We start from the raw sequence: 16,413 nt of genomic DNA, 5'->3' as shown, positions 1-16,413 counted from the left end.
CATAAGTAGTATCCTCTAAATGTAGGGAAGGACTCACTAATAAGCTGAGTGTGAACAGATCCTCAATGGTGCGCCTATTGATGATCTCTTAAGCTTGTCTCTGCATCATGAAATGATGCAGGTCCAAATGAACGTCAGTATATGGAATGTATGAGTATGTAATATGGTAGAATAAAATATATATCAACGTAGAATATTATCAGTTCAGATATCTCAAATTAGAAAGATAAGAGAGACTCAATCAAGGTGTCATAAGTCTAAAGTAAGAATACAGTTTAGATAAAGACCAATCATACACAATCCAATCCAATCACATACAATTCAATTTAATTTAATCACATACCATCCAATCCAATTCAATCATATGCAATCCAATCCAATCCAATCATATACAATCCAATCACATACCATCCAATCCAATCCAATCATATATCATCAGTTCAACGAATAAAGTCAAAGAACTCAACTCAATAGACATGTGAACTAAAATTTAGAAATGTATTACAAATTAACTCAATCATCTACAATACCAATCAAACCAATTACATCATACTCAATCAACTCAATAATAAACTCAAAGGACTCGACTCAACAGGTATGCAAATCAGAATTTAAAAATGTATTTCAAATCGAATCAATCATCTACAATCTCAATCAAACCAATCATATAAAGCACAATCCACTCAATTTGGGAGTTTCTCTAACCGAAAAATATCACATATGAACTAGTGATGTACAATAAGCCGACGTTGTTTCCACGTTCGTCCATACTTTTCCAGGGTATGAACGAATCAACCAATCATGGATCTAATAATCAATCAAGTCCTATCATGTTAGGACAATAAAATAGAAAACATTCGACTTTAACGGTTCAATCATTTCCTACGTTGGCTACGTAGTTTATGGAATTCGAGTATGGACTATATTCTTACCCAATTCGGTGCTCAATACTCCTCTCAAAACTCAATATGCTCATATCTATCAGGTGAATAAAACACTCAAAATACTCATTTAGTCTCTTTGGACTTAGTTCAAATCAACTCATTTAGTCTCATTAGACTCTTTTCAAAACGCAATCAATCTGGTCTCATTGGACCTTCTTTCAAAACTTAATCAATGTCAATCATCACTTCATTCAATTAGGCAATCCTTTCAGACTCATTCATGACTCATCAGGACTCCAAATCAACAATCGTTAATATTTTCATTTAAGACATGCTTTCAACTCAATCATGTAGTAAATATTAAATGCATTTAAAATATAATTTTCACTCCTCAAGTCAAACTCAAAATAGACGTTTTAATGTAAAAATGTTCAACTCGTTTATACTTAAAATACTCTTGCTCAAACTCTTTCTAAATCAAAGATGAAAATAACTATTCTTTAAACTCAAAATAGTGCATAAATAATTTATGCAAAAACGTTCACAAATTATTACTAAAACTCCTTCTCAAATAATCATTTATACTCAAAGTGCTCACAAGACTCCAATCAAATCGAATTGTGCAAATCATATCACGTAGTCACATTAGACTCCAATTCATTACATCTCAAAACATCATCATCAACATTACATCTTCATCAACCATTTCACTTTTTAAATATGAACATCATTTACATCATCATCAAACATCTTGCTCCAAAATCCTCATTTAACTCTATGTTTAATTTCATCAAAATCATTAAAATATGCATCACCTCACTTTGAAAGCAATATTTTAGTTATATATGAAAAACCATCAATCTCAATCTCAAGACAAATTATGACAAAAATAAAATCTCATCTTGGGTTTATGTGAATGAATACATGAATCCATAATCTCAACAAAACTCAACTCAAAAACATCTTTAATACATATGAATTTATATACAAAACTCAATAGAAATTATTGATAACTCAAGAACTCAACTCATGGAACCTCAAACTCAACTTAACTCGAATTAATGAAGATGTAGGGCACGTGGATGAACTCAAGCCAAGGTTATGAGTAGCCTTACATACCTGGAATGAAGATTATCTCACCAAAAACTAAGAACATGGCTTGAAGATCTTAAATCCTTGAGTTTGAGAGAAAATTTGTTGGAGATGATTTGAGAGAGAAGAGGATGAAGTTTGGGGGTTTTGAGGAGGCTAAAGACTGCAAAAATGCCCTAAAACGCGTTCAAGATTGGATATATATAATAGGAAATGGTCCAAGTTGCCCTTACTAAAATCTGGAAAAACCAGGCAAGTCCGCGACAGGTCCGCGTCGCGGACTTGTCGCGCACCTCTCTGGTCGACTAGGCACAACTTTTTAACTTGATAGGTCATAGGCCACCTAATTCATTATATTCTAGGAGATATGGTCGTTTGAAGTTGACCCTTATACAAACTCATACGGAAACTTAGCCGATAGAAATTCTTTGGACTCGGCTTGGTGTTAGAGATCCTTTATGACCCTAAAACACATCTAATACACTTCAAATACTTATGAATTGATCCTAACTCATATATACAACTAGAAGTCACCGAGTTCGATCCTACACACACATGAAGAATGGTTCGAGTCTTGGCGAAAAAAAATTAGAGTGTTACAATTTTCTGCCCAAATTTCTTCTCCATTAACGTACCCATAACGACAGAAACAGGTCGTCACTAATGTACATTATATGTACATTAGTGTAAACAGAGTTCCATATATATATAATTTCATCTATATTAGCAATATATAAAACTGTTTCATTTATGCATACTAATAATATGTATACTATTGCTACAAGTAAATTCGGAGGAAAAGAATTGAAGCTATTAATGATTATGTTCTTTCTTACAATTATGACTTTTTACATGATATGTGTCAAATTTTATTAAATTATCTATATTGATGATTATACTTGTGAACTTGTGACTAAAATATGCCTATTTTAAGAGAGATTTAAGAAAATAATTTGGATAAAACTTGAAGAAGAGAGAAAAGAAATTTAAAATGTTTAAAACTAGTTTAAAGAAATATTTTTTAGGCCATGAGATACAATTTTTTATAGCCTAAAATGTAGATTTTGGCTAGCGAGTGTTAGTCTTGTAAACTTAAGTTATTTTATGTCATATAATGTGCACCTTTCTCATATGAAAGAAAATAAGATAGAATGATCATTTCATATTTAAAATTAAATAAATGCTCTTGTCAGTTTTATTGATTTCTTTTTTTAAAAAAAAATTCTATTAACTATCTTATGTGATATCCTACTGCACATAAAAAAGGAGTCTATTTTTATAAAATTAAATTTAAATTGAGCGAGGTTGATAAAAATTCAAAATTATGTTTAAATTTTAAGATTTCTAAATATAACTAACATGGTCATTCCATTGAAACCAAATATCTAAATCAGCAAAGTGAAAAAGTTCTTCAATCTATTTTCTTCTTCATTATATTTTCCTTTTATTTAGTTGCAAATCGATCCCCTTTGTGCTATTTCAAAAATTGTTATTGACTTTTTTTTCTAATAAAATTTAAACTATAAGAGATGACAAAAATTGCTTTCTCTGAATCTACTTTTTTTGGTCTAATGTTTCTGAAGAATGGAAAAAAAATAATAGAAAAAACAAGTTTCATAAATGGGCTAAACATAACATCCAATTTTATTTATTTGCTATATTTATTTGTTCTGATCAATCTGGATTACTCCTATGACTTATAGTTTGAAATACTATATTTTTTTATTTTCAATATGAATCTCGGTATCTATTGAGAGAATCAAATCAATGAAGCAAAAGCGATAGATATAAGCATATTCAAAAAATCACGTAGTAATCTTCTTTTTTTAACATTTCCAAGAAGTAAACCATTGACAGTAATTCCACGGGCATCAAAAATGAAGAGTAAATCAAGCTATTGAGGAGGAGAAAACGATGATGGTAAGTTTAAAAATAATGAATATGCTAAGAAAAAATGAGATGATTGTTATAAAACAAATTAAATTAACAAAATAAGAAGGAAGGAAGACAGAAAGAGAAAGAGAGAATTGTTGTCTATATTCTAATTACATAATACACAAGGCTATTTATAGCCGAAGATATAAGAAGATAAAGGGGGAGGTAAAGCAACTTGACCATTAAGTGAGTCCCATTTTTAAATGGAGCATCCACTGTCACGCCCCGAGAGAGTACCCTAGACGTGATCGGCACTCAGGAACCATTTCTAGCTCCCAAGCGAACCACATAGCCTGATCACACATCCGTTCATTCATTCAATCAGCGGAAGACTTAAAATAAAGAGAATATTTGGTGGACAAATCCCAAATCAACAATCTAACTCAAGAAAGAAAGGCCATGGGCCAACAAATTAAACTTCAGTCTTTGTCATTAAAATAGTTGACAAGAATAATTTCAAGGAAATAAAATATTCAATCGACCCATCACTATCTAGTCTATGAAGCCTCTATCACTACTATCGAATTAGTGCCAATGACATGTTCATGGCTACCTCAAATCAAAATGAGAGGGCTAACTCGATGCAAGAATAACATAAGTGGTGTCCTCCGAATGTAGGGGAGGACTCATCAATACGCTGAGTGTGAATAGATCCTCAATGGTGCTCCTATTGACGATCTCTTAAACCTATCTCTGCATCATGAAATGATGCAGGTCCAAATAGACGTCAGTACGTGGAATGTACGAGTATGTAATATGACAGAATGAAACATACCTCAAGGAAGAATAATGTTGGTTCAAATATCTCAAAATCAGAAAGATAAGAGAGACTCAATCAAAGTATCATAAGTCTAAAGTAAGAATACATTTTAGACAAAGACCAATCATAAACCATCCAATCCAGTCTAATCATGTACAATACAATTCAATTAAATCATTCAATCCAATCCAATCATGTATCATTCTATTCAACTCAATCACATATCACCTAATCTAATCCATCACACATCATCTAACCCGATCCAATCATACACAATCCAATCACATATCATCTAATCCAATCCGATCACATTCCTAACTGTGGAAAATTCATTTTATCAAATCGACAATCTACAAATTGAGCAGTGAATAAATATTTGGTCAACGATTCAAGATAGAGAATTATGGAGGATGAGTCAAACCCCACATATATGTCTAACCTTCATTGAGGGCCCATCTTAGTGCGTTGTGGTAGTGCTACATGCACATAAAATGTATAACCAAAATTCGTAGATGATCTATATTTGGATCATGACCAAATACTAATTTTGACGAAAAATATTTATTATAATTAGTTGGTTTGAGACGAACGAGTGTTGTTGTATGTAAGATAGCATAACCTCAAATAGTAGCAGACAATTTCGTTCTCATAGTAATGACATTGCTATCAATTATAGGTGCTTAATAAATAGCTTTGCGAGGCCATTTTGAGTATGAACATGAGCAACAATATGTTCAATTCTTATCCCAATTGATAAACAATAATCATCAAAAGCTTGAGATGTAAATTCTCCGGCATTATCAAGACGAATAGTCTTAATATGATAATCTAGAAATTGTGCCCTTAATCATATCATTTGTGCCAATAACTTCGCAAATGTCAGGTTGCGAGATGATAAGAGACATACATGAGACAATCTTGAAGATGCATCTATTAGGATCATAAAATATCTAAACAACCAACTAGGTGGATGGATAGGTCCACATATATCCCCTGTATACATTCTAAGAAGCCAGGGAATTCGATGCCAACCTTCAGTGATGATAGTCTGACAATTAATTTACCTTGATAACAAACAGCACATAAAAATTCATCATTTATAAGAATCTTTAGGTTTTTTAATTAATGTCCAATTGATTTTCAAGAATTTATCTCATCATTATTGATCCAAGATGACATATTCGGTCATGCCATAGCATAAAGGCATTTAAATCAGTAAACTTCTGATTTACGATCGAATGTACTTTAATTGTACTAATTTTGACATAATGTAGGCCAGAAGACAAGGTTGGTAATTTCTCTAAAATATATTTCTGGCCTGAGACACTCTTGATTAAACCATGGTATTCAATATTTATTTCATTTAGTGTCTCAACATGATATCCATTTTGGTGAATATCTTTGAAACTTAACAAGTTTCTTGTAGATTTAGAAGAGAACAATGCATATTTTATAACAAGTTTGTCCCTTTAGGTAGAAATATAGTAATTCTTTTGGAGCCTTCAATTGTAAGGATCCAAATCGTCGTTAATTTCGATTAAAAAAGAAATCACAAGAATTTGGCTTGACTGGGCCGCCTACCCTGGCAGAGCAGAAAATCGTGGAATAGAACTTAAGTCGCGAATTTTCTTATTTTCTCTACTTTTCTCAAGTGGAGGTTAGAGGCGAAGGTTTCTGCAAAACCCTTCAAAAAGGCTGCTCTTGAATGAAGAAGAGGGGGGGAAGGAATCTCAACTTTTAGAAGGCTTCAACCCGTAAAATTCAATTTGGTCTTGCCCATGGAACATCTGAAATCAATGATTTCAGCAGTGATATCTCTCCGCTAATACTTGGCACTCAAGTAGTCTAGACTTTTCTTTTCTGAGTAGTAAACATATACCTACTGGGTAATATAGAAGGAAAATTAATGAGAGTTCATATATTAATCTACGGGTCATGGGTTATGGTTCGAGATCTGATTATGATAGGGTCAAAATCGACTGTGACCTGGGTAGAAAGGTGTTGCGGTGAATTAAGAAGTTATTGATTGTGATATTTGTGTGCAGCTGGTTAAATTATATCGATCATAGAATCTCATACAGAAAAGTAAAACTAGTAGATTTTGAGGTTAGACCTGTAAGGTTTGGTAGTGTCGACGTTGATTGTTCACAAAATTGTCTTAAATGCGTAATTGAGTTATTTATGATATGCCTAAATGTGTACAGATAAGGGTAACATGTTAGTTCTTATATAAATGAGCACCTGCTGACCTATTTTTGTGATGAACCTGTTCTTGGTGATATAAATGCTGTGAATACTGAATGTAATTGTGAATGTAGTGTGTTTGGATTGGGTGTCAGATTCCAACACATATATAGATCGGGTGTCACATTCCGACATGTATTTGAAGCGGGTGTCACGTTCCAACATATTCTTAGATCGGATGTCATATTTTGACACATTCTTGGATCGGGTGTCATATTTTAACATATTTATAACTGAATTGGATCCCTTGAAAGGGCCAAATATGTGTGTGTGGATGGTCCTATGAGAGGACCAAATGGTATATGTGTTTTTATGTAATACTACGCTTGGTGGTAGATGAGCCATGGAATAATAACTATAAATAAACTCTTGAGTTGAGGTATGCTAGATATAGAGGATTATGATCATCAATACACTTATTGGTGGGTAGGAGGACGGGCCCTATTAGGCCTGAATGTGATATATATGGTATAATTGTATTCTATATTTATGCACTTAGAAGTTGAGGTTTCTAGTTGCCAAAGAGGGTTACCATTGTGATTTTCATGAGTAACTGAGGTAAGGGTAGTGGCTATTTAGAACTCAGGTGAGTTGGAGAGTGTGGTTGTGAGACGGATATGATTTATGTTGTGAGACAATTAGACCAACTAGTGAGGTTGGGGTGAAATCATTGAAATGTTAAGATTGCTAGGTGGGGACTATGGGTGATGGAATAACAGCGAGGTGGGTCTTTAACCCACAGTTATTAAGTGGTGACTAGGGTGGTAGTGGAACCATGTTGTTTAGGGTGGAGAATACCCTAAGGATGAGAATGAGGAGTGCGTTTATTGGGAGGGGGTGACAAAATTGAGGAAGTCTAAGTAGTATACTATCTCTTACTTTTTCATTCATATATTATGCGGTAGGTATCAGATTGAACGATGATGCCTATCAGTACCTGTTATTTGTACTGATACTACTCTTGCTATGCCACTTAGTCTGGTCGCAAGGTCAGTTATGTTTCATAGGTGAAGAGGAAGATGAGTCTCCAACAGCTTCTACTCTTCCTTCCTTATGGTGGGAGCTGTGTCTTACTTTTATTTATACTTTGTATCTTTAGAAGCTCTTGTACCTGTTTAGACTTGTATCCTTAGGGGTGTTAAAGTGTTTTGTAATAAACTCTAGAATTTTGATAATTCCATAATGATGTATTTCTGATTCTTAAGGCTATTAGTAGTGATTGGTTAAACTTCCGCATGTTATTTCTATAAGGGTTCTCCTATCTAGGTATTAGAGTAGGTATCCGTACTTCCCGATGGGTTGGGTCGTGACATCAATCAATTTTGAATTACTAGAAATTATTATAACATTTGCTTTCCTTTTAAGCAAGTAAGAAAAGTGTTTCTTATTTTTGAATATGACATGTGTTGTTTCACTATCAATCACACAAATATCTTCATGATTGATTATTGATCCAAACAAAATTTGAGACACATCTATATTTTTTTCAAAAAGAAGACATAAAAAAATTATTTTTAAATAGGCTTATTATACAAACTTTATTTATTTACAGGATTAGAAAAAACATTAAAATACCAACTAGCATAAACAAACAATTTTTTTTCTAGATTATAACGGCCTCATCTTTGATCATTTCTTCAGATATTTCAAAGAAATCAGCTACATCCAGATGTATAAGCTCAATATTATCTTCAGAGATAAAATTTATTTTTGAATTATTATCACCCTTTTTCAATGATGCCTGATAGAGCCTAACTAGATGCTTTGATGATCGACATGTACGTGACCAGTGCCCTATTCCTCCACATCTAAGATATAGACTTTCTGAATTTTTCTTTTGCATAATTTCATATTTTTCACCCTTCTTATTATATTACTGGTCATTCTTTGGTTCAAGACGACCATCATGATTATAATTTCTTTTATGATCACGATCACGACCACGACTGGGACCACAACCTCCTTTTCGTTGGTGATAATTTGCTTAATTTACTTTAGGGAGTAGCATAGAACCAACGGGCTGACTTTCATGATTTTTTATTAATAGGTCGTTATGCTGTTCAGAAGTAATTCAGAAAGTAAAACTCATTTCGTGATATTGCTGCTGTAGGAGCATATTTACGGAAGGGAATGTGGAGTATGTTTTTTCAAGCTTGTCATGTTCAGTGACCTCTTCTCCGCATAAATTTAACTGTGATATAATTCTATACATAGAAGAATTATATTCAGTTATACTTTTAAAGTCTACTAACCTCAAATTGAACCAATCATGATGCGTCTGTGGAAGAATAACCAACTTCAGGTGGTCATATCTTTCTTTCAATTTTTTTCACAGTTTAAGGGGTCTTTAATTGTAAGGTATTGCATTTTTAACCCCTCGTCAAGATGATGACAGAGAAATATCATAGCTTTGACACAATTTTGGCTAGATGCCTGATTATTATCTTTGATGGTGTCTATTCGACACATCGAATTCAGGTGAATTTCAGCATCTAGAGCTCATGAAGAGTAGGTTTTTTCCGATATATCTAAGGCAACAAATTCAAGTTTAAAAATATTAGACATTTTAGAAAAATAAAATTCTTACCCTCTTTACATGTTTAAAATAACTCAAAATAAAGGAGTCTCATGCTGATAACGTGTTATAAAATAAATTAAATTAACAAAATAAGAATGGAGGAAGACAGAAAGAGAAAGAGAGAATTATTGTTTATATTCTAATTACACAACACACAAGGCTATTTCTAGCCGAAGATATAAGAAGATAAGAGGGAACTAAAGCAACTTGACCATTAAGTGGATTCCATTTTTAAATGGAGCATCCACTTTTCTTTATTTTATAATAACGATCATATTTTGTTTGTATGGATCTTCTATTATTATTTTTTTCTTAATGTTTATTTAACAAAAAGTAGAATCTGTCACGAGTTTTGAGAAATTATGTAAGGTGCGATTTTTGCAAGATTTTAAGTAGGTTTACCTTTCATTCTTCAGGAAATTGATGACAAAAATGAGTTAGAACAATTTTTAAAACTATCAAAAAAATAAATTAATATCCACAATAACTAAGAAATTCAGAAAGATTGTTGTAATTATTTACAATTTATTAAATATAAATTTGTAGAATGGTTCAATTTATATTAAATTCAAGATATATTAGTCCAAATAAATATTTTGGATTAATAAAATTGGGTCAATTATTTAATCCCAATAAATGTGGATTTAATTAAAAATCTAAATCCATTGATTTGGGCTATAAAGATGACACCCTAAAAAATAAATAAATAAATAATAAAAAAACGGCTAGAATGTAAAAAAAAACGTGCAAAAAAACGTGAAAAAAAAAATCAAAATCATTTTTTTTCTTCTTCTCTTTCCTAATCCTCATTGGATATAACTAATTTGTAATCCTCATTGGATATAACTAATTTGCTACATTCCTACTCCAACAATGATGAACGGGTGCATCAATATAGTATGAATTCACGGTGCATCTCAAAATACATGGCATGTCATTATCCTACAAGTAATACTTCACGCCTAGTCTTCAAAAGATAAAATATCTCGACAAGACTTAAAGCAGGGGACATTTGTAATCATTTATAATTTATTAAATATAAATTTGTAGAATGGTTCAATTTATATTAAATTTAAGATATATTAGTCCAAATAAATATTTTGGATTAATAAAATTGGGTCAATTATTTAAGCCCAATAAATGGGAATTTAATTAAAAATCTAAATCCATTGATTTGGGCTATAAAGATGACCCCACTTTGTTAAGTCTAATAGCATCTCATCCTAGAGGCCCATTTTTATGCCACATATTAAAGTTATGTGGCAATTCAAGTTAAATTAAATAAGCCACTAGAATTATGCCATGTGTCAAAGTTAGGTGGCAATCCAAGTCAAATTAAATAAGCCACTAAAATTATGCCACATGTCAAAGTTACTTGGCAATCCAAGTCAAATTAAGATAAGCCACTAAAATCATGCCACATGTCAAAGTTATGTGGCGATCTAAGTCAAATTAAATGAGCCACTAGAACAATGCCATGTGTCTATATGACATGTTCTGACCAATCAAATTAAAACTCTTCAACAAAGAAATCTGATTGGTCAGTTCAAACCAACCAATCAAATCATACCCTCATACCACTCCCTACAACTATAAATAGGGGTCCTCATTATTCTGAAAGCGGGGGGGGGGGGGGGGTTTCAAGATCAAGAAAAAAGAAGAGAGCTCGTGGATCAAAGACCGCAAATTCTCTACAAAGCTACAAAGTTCAAGTAATCAAATTCATGTTCAAGTTCAAGATCAAGAACGAAGGAGAATATCAAGAAGATCAAGATCAAGTTACTTGTTCATATTTACTGTTCGTCATAACCATACAAGTGTTCGTGACGAATAATTCAAATCCAAATTTGAAGACGAAGATTCAAGATCAAGCTATTCATGCCCTTGACTCTAAATCAAATTCAAGTTCAACATATTCCATATTATTTGAAGAATCAAAGGATTATCATAAAAATTGTAACCCGCACTACATTTTGAAATTAAATATTACACTTTGTTACTCCAATTTTCCGGTCTTGATTATTTATTTTTCTCGGCTCGAAAATTTATTGTTTACAATTGTCTCTTTATATCTTTCTTTAACAAACTAGTTTCTTGTTTAAAATAATAATAAATAAATAAATAAAATAAAATTTTCAATCAAAATCATCCTCTAATGAATATATGATGTTTCTTTCAAAGTTTTTATTCAAAAACTATTGACTTGTAATTCAAACTAATATTTTTTTTGAATCACATGTTATTTTGCATCGTTCACATATTAATTTTACTAATTCATTATAATAAATTCGTTAACAACAATTAATCATCCTAACAATTGTTTCATCTTTGAATTCAAATTCAATGTAAATTATCAAGTTACCTATTGTTATTTATAGATGATCACTTGTAAAAAAAGTAATTAATCTCATTAAATCTTACATCTTATAAAATAGATTTACTCAATAATAATCTGTTTGGATTGACTTATTTTTAAGCAGTTTATAAGTTGAAAACTGTTTATAAGTTTTAAAAAAAAGTAGGCGCAGGCTAACTTTTTTTTTTTTGACTTATAAACTGTTTTTAACTTATAAAATGCTTAAAATAAGTTCATCCAAATAAACTCAACTATTTATTGAGGCTTATTTTAAGCACAAAATAACTTTAAGTTGGCTAGCCAAACATTCAAAAGAAAACTGAAAACAGCTTATAAATCAATCCAAACGGCCTCTTATGAGCCCGTTTGGATTGACTTTAAGTTGGTCAAAACCAACTTAAAGCCCTTTTTAGCTTTTGGACGTGTTTGCCTAATGCTGACTTTAAGCCATAAAGTTCTTAAAGTCAGTCAAAAATGAAAAGTTAGGATTCCTAACTTTTTTTTTCCAAAGTGCTTAAAGTCATTTTCTTTGACCATGAAAATTACTTTTATATCCCTTATATTTTAACTAAATTCCCAAACTCCTTTTTTTTACTCTTTTAACCCTAAAATTCACATCATAAACACTTTTATCCAAACACTCAACTGCTTATTTATAAAAATAACTTTCAGCACTTTAAAGTTCTAAAAATACTTCATACATAAAAGTTACTTTTTTAAGCCCATCCAAACGGGCTCTATCTCTGATCTTATTTATGTACAACTTAAAAACACAAAACTCACATGCTGGGCCGGGTCAATGTTTAATTACCATACATTTCAAATAGACATGAAAAGGGCCCAAATCCATTATTTTCTTTTTCCGGACCAGTATTTAATCTCATTCTGCCCGCGTTCGGGCATGAAACTTTTTCCGGTTGCTAGGGTTTTTCCGTCTTCGCTCGTGAAAAGGTAATGTTCATGATTAAGTTTTGATTTTCTGGTTAAGTTATTGTAATTTAGGATTTTAATTGTTGCTATTATCTCATTTTTTGATTAAAATGCTGGTTAATTTTTTTCTTTGAGAAAGTAATTAATTTCACTAATGTAGCTATGCCTCAAAATATGCTGATTTTGCCCATTTTATTGAAATATTTTTGAGCTCTCTATTCAAATTAGGGTTTAGTTAGTAAGGATTTAAGATATGAAGAGTATAAGCATTTAAGAACTAGGGTTTTGCTGTAATTTTCTTTTTCGTTTCGCAATTTGAGTTTATTTGAGATTTACGTACTGTTTGATCGATTCCTGATAAAATTGTTTGTTTGGGTTCTTTCAGGTTGTACTGAGGGTAAAGATGAGGCCTATTTTTGTTGGGAACTTTGAGTTTGATACTCGCCAATCAGAACTGGAACGATTTTTCTCAAAGTATGGAAGAATAGAGCGAGTCGACATGAAATCTGGTAAAGCTTAAGATTTTCTCTCTTTATAAAATATTTAGCTAGTTGGGGTTTGCTTGCTTGTCTTATGTTTTGTGCGTGAGAATAAAGTTGGAATATGTTAGAGGCCCATCCTGGCGTTAGGGGTCTACTTGGTATGCCTTGGATTTTCTTTCCTATACAGCCCAAAACTTCCCGTTTCATTTTCTTTAAGTATATGACTACAAATTATATGTGAAAAATGTTTTTTTATAATTAGGAGTTTCTTTGGGTGATCATAATCCTCGCAATTCTTGGTACATAAAGGCTAGTAGATTTTTTAATGGTTTCATTGTATGGAATTGTTATATTATGAGTTCCATTTTCAACTGTATATGAATTAACGACTGAAATTGCATGATAATTTTTGTAAGAAAGTTTTTGTATGTTTGTCCGATAGCATTGCCGTCTTTTGGTTGTGGGATCTTATCTAATTATTGTCTTGTTTAATCATTTTGAGACGTTCTTATTTGAAGTGCATTCTAGTTTAAGGTCTTTTCCCTCTTGGGATAGTCGACTATAATTATTTTGGTTAAACAAAATTACATAGCTATATGACTGTGTCTGTAGCATGTACATATGCTACGAGTGAGTTGTCAAGACATAATGTGGAACGGAACATTCATTTGGGAAAGATCTCCGCATTCAAGTTTTTATTTTGCCGCAGGCACATCTACTAAGGAAAAAGAGCTTCTATCATGGCTCAACACTTTTGTGCCCCTATCTGCCTGCCTGCTCTCCTCCTCCTCACTGATGGAATTGTTCTGAATTTCTTACATCGATCTTCTGTCGTTCACTTACTTCACTACTCATGTTGGCCTATCACGAGAATGATCATGGTGGGATCAGTCGGTTCATCATGCCATGCCTACCTCTACTAATAATGGGGATCAATGAATTATATCATGCCATGCCTACCAATTCTGAAATCGTGCTCTGAAATTGGTGATGCATGCTTAGCAATGACTACTCAGACCTGAGTTTTAAACCTTTAATAAGCCTTCATCACCTTGACCACCATCATTATCATGTCTAGTTCATGCAAAAGGCCTCTACTTCCTTACTTTCCTCAAGTCCTCACATACTTGCAGGTGTTGTACGTTATTCAATTTCTAAAGGAGATAGAACTTTGATTTAGCTGATGTATACTCTACCGAAAAGACTTCAGATCCCCATACCTTACTGTTCTTTCGGCCTTATAATGAAGTCTTTACAACTAGGGTACGCTTTTGTCTACTTTGAGGATGAGCGAGATGCAGCAGATGCAATCCGTGGGACTGACAACATGCCATTTGGCTATGAAAGGCGCCGTCTGTCAGTGGAATGGGCAAAGGTAATGTTTCCATCTCCATCCTTCCTAAATTTGAGAAATGCAATCTGTTAAGACATTTCCTCCCCGAAAGGTGGTACAATTTGTTAACCAGTGACATCTTATTTAATTAATTATGACTTTCTTTGTTTTGACAGGGTGAACGTGGTAGGCATCGTGATGGCCCCAAGTCTGGTGGAAATCAGAGACCAACCAAAACGTTGTTTGTCATAAACTTTGACCCTATTCGTACTAGAGTCCGAGACATAGAAAAACACTTTGAACCTCATGGCAAAGTCCTTCATGTTCGCATACGTCGCAATTTTGCATTTGTGCAGTTTGAAAATCAGGAAGAAGCCACAAGAGCTTTGGAGTGTACACACATGAGGTTAGCAAGACATTTAGTCTATTGCTTATATTTGCAATATCCTATCTATTTGTTTCCTAACAAGAAATGAGTTGCTAATGCATTTTGCAGTAAGGTCCTGGATAGAGTGGTTTCTGTGGAGTATGCATTGAAGGATGACGATGAGAGGGGGGACAAATATAACAGCCCTAAACGAGACTATGGCAGGCAAAGGGATAGTAGTCCTTATCGGAGGTCACCAAGCCCAATATATCGCAGGAACCGACCAAGTCCTGATTATGGCCGACCTCGCAATCCTGTTCATAATGGTCCATCGTATGACAGATACAGGAGTCCACAGTATGGAAGTTATCGCAGGTATTAAAAAAATCCTTTTTTCTCTATTTGACTCTTGAACCGTCTTAACAACATTTCGAGATGTAAGTAGGTGACGCTTGTTGACATTTCCCCTTTGTATTTTTCAGCAGGTCTCCTGTCCGGAGGTCTTGAACTTGAGTGAGTCGGCTCTTTATCTGGGAGAGCTTGTGCTGTCATAATGTAAATGCTTGATGCAGTCTGCTTGTGTAGGAGAAGATCTATCTTTTATTGGTGTAATTGATTAGCTGTTGCGTTTTGTTGCTTTAACTTTGTGGATTTAGCTGTCAGAGAACAGTGTGTAGTAGTAGTAACTTACGGCTCATAGATAGATTTGGTGACTTTTGCTTAAGTACATTGCTGCATTTGCTCTATTGTTTTTATGTCGCATTGAATGTGTTACTTAGTCAACTTGTAGCTAAATGAATTGCCTGCATACCACTTAAGTTGTAAGCCCGACAGAAGTAAGAAAAAATTCAAATGATTATTAAAAAGAAGACGTATTCGATCAAGAAAAAGGAGCCAGACTGGTAAGAAGGGTTTCTCTATAAAGAAGCCTGAGGAAAGTGCAAAGAGCTATGCTACTAATACTGCAGTGAAGGTTAGACCTCGTAAAGAGCTAAGCTGCACATATCGTGGTTAAGGTTTAGACCAAGTCCGAAGAAAGTACTCTTGGCATCAATACTTGCCTAACCCCCACAAAAATTTCATTCTTAGGGATGACATTTATTTTTTCTTTCTATTTTAATTTGTAATGCATTTTTCATTTTAGTTTGTAAAAAGAATGTTACCTTTATATATTTTAAAATAATATAATTTAAAATTTTTCATTTTACTCTTATTGAAATAATTTAAATAATTTATAGTTAACAAAATCTAAGGTTTGCTTTCAAATAAAAATTTCTTTTTTTTTCTTTTCATTCTTGAATTTCATGTCCAATTAAATAGTGTCAACTCTTATTCGTCCTTCCCGCAACGCCATGTTTGAGTGGTTGGGAGGTGGGTCTCCCATGTGGGAGACCAGGGATCGAATCCAATCTCTGTTGGCTATTCAGCCATGAGCTCGTCATATAGAATTTG

General features: G+C 33.0%; 1 protein-coding gene across 3 annotated transcripts; it reads left to right on the top strand.

The window, feature by feature from the left end:
* The first annotated feature begins 12,715 nt into the window (after positions 1-12,715).
* LOC129877242 (serine/arginine-rich splicing factor RS31-like) lies at positions 12,716-15,788 on the top strand. 3 transcript variants are annotated; one of them, XM_055952734.1, is made up of 6 exons: positions 12,716-12,800; positions 13,165-13,288; positions 14,524-14,636; positions 14,771-15,000; positions 15,091-15,336; positions 15,447-15,788. In XM_055952734.1, exons 2-6 carry the CDS (start codon positions 13,183-13,185, stop codon positions 15,466-15,468), a joined length of 717 nt encoding a protein of 238 aa, XP_055808709.1. In that variant the 5' UTR covers positions 12,716-12,800; positions 13,165-13,182; the 3' UTR covers positions 15,469-15,788. The 3 variants fall into 3 exon arrangements, with proteins under 3 accessions (XP_055808709.1, XP_055808708.1, XP_055808711.1); XM_055952733.1 differs by having other exon boundaries at positions 15,444-15,788; XM_055952736.1 differs by lacking the exon at positions 12,716-12,800 and having other exon boundaries at positions 13,182-13,288; positions 14,395-14,636; positions 15,444-15,788.
* Positions 15,789-16,413: the final 625 nt, after the last annotated feature.

The sequence above is a fragment of the Solanum dulcamara genome, chromosome 12, assembly GCF_947179165.1.
Source record: "Solanum dulcamara chromosome 12, daSolDulc1.2, whole genome shotgun sequence".
NCBI classification, from domain to species: domain Eukaryota; kingdom Viridiplantae; phylum Streptophyta; class Magnoliopsida; order Solanales; family Solanaceae; genus Solanum; species Solanum dulcamara.
Note: the sequence above shows the minus strand (reverse complement) of the source record. Positions and strands in the feature narration are given on the sequence as shown.

What these genes read in the sequence shown, in the direction of transcription:
- LOC129877242 (XM_055952733.1), top strand. Translation starts at nt 13,183, where the DNA reads ATGAGGCCTATTTTTGTTGGGAACTTTGAGTTTGATACTCGCCAATCA. An exon ending in GCGAGTCGACATGAAATCTG is followed by an intron (nt 13,289 to 14,523) that starts GTAAAGCTTAAG and finishes CTTTACAACTAG; the next exon opens with GGTACGCTTTTGTCTACTTT. An exon ending in CAGTATGGAAGTTATCGCAG is followed by an intron (nt 15,337 to 15,443) that starts GTATTAAAAAAA and finishes TGTATTTTTCAG; the next exon opens with CAGGTCTCCTGTCCGGAGGT.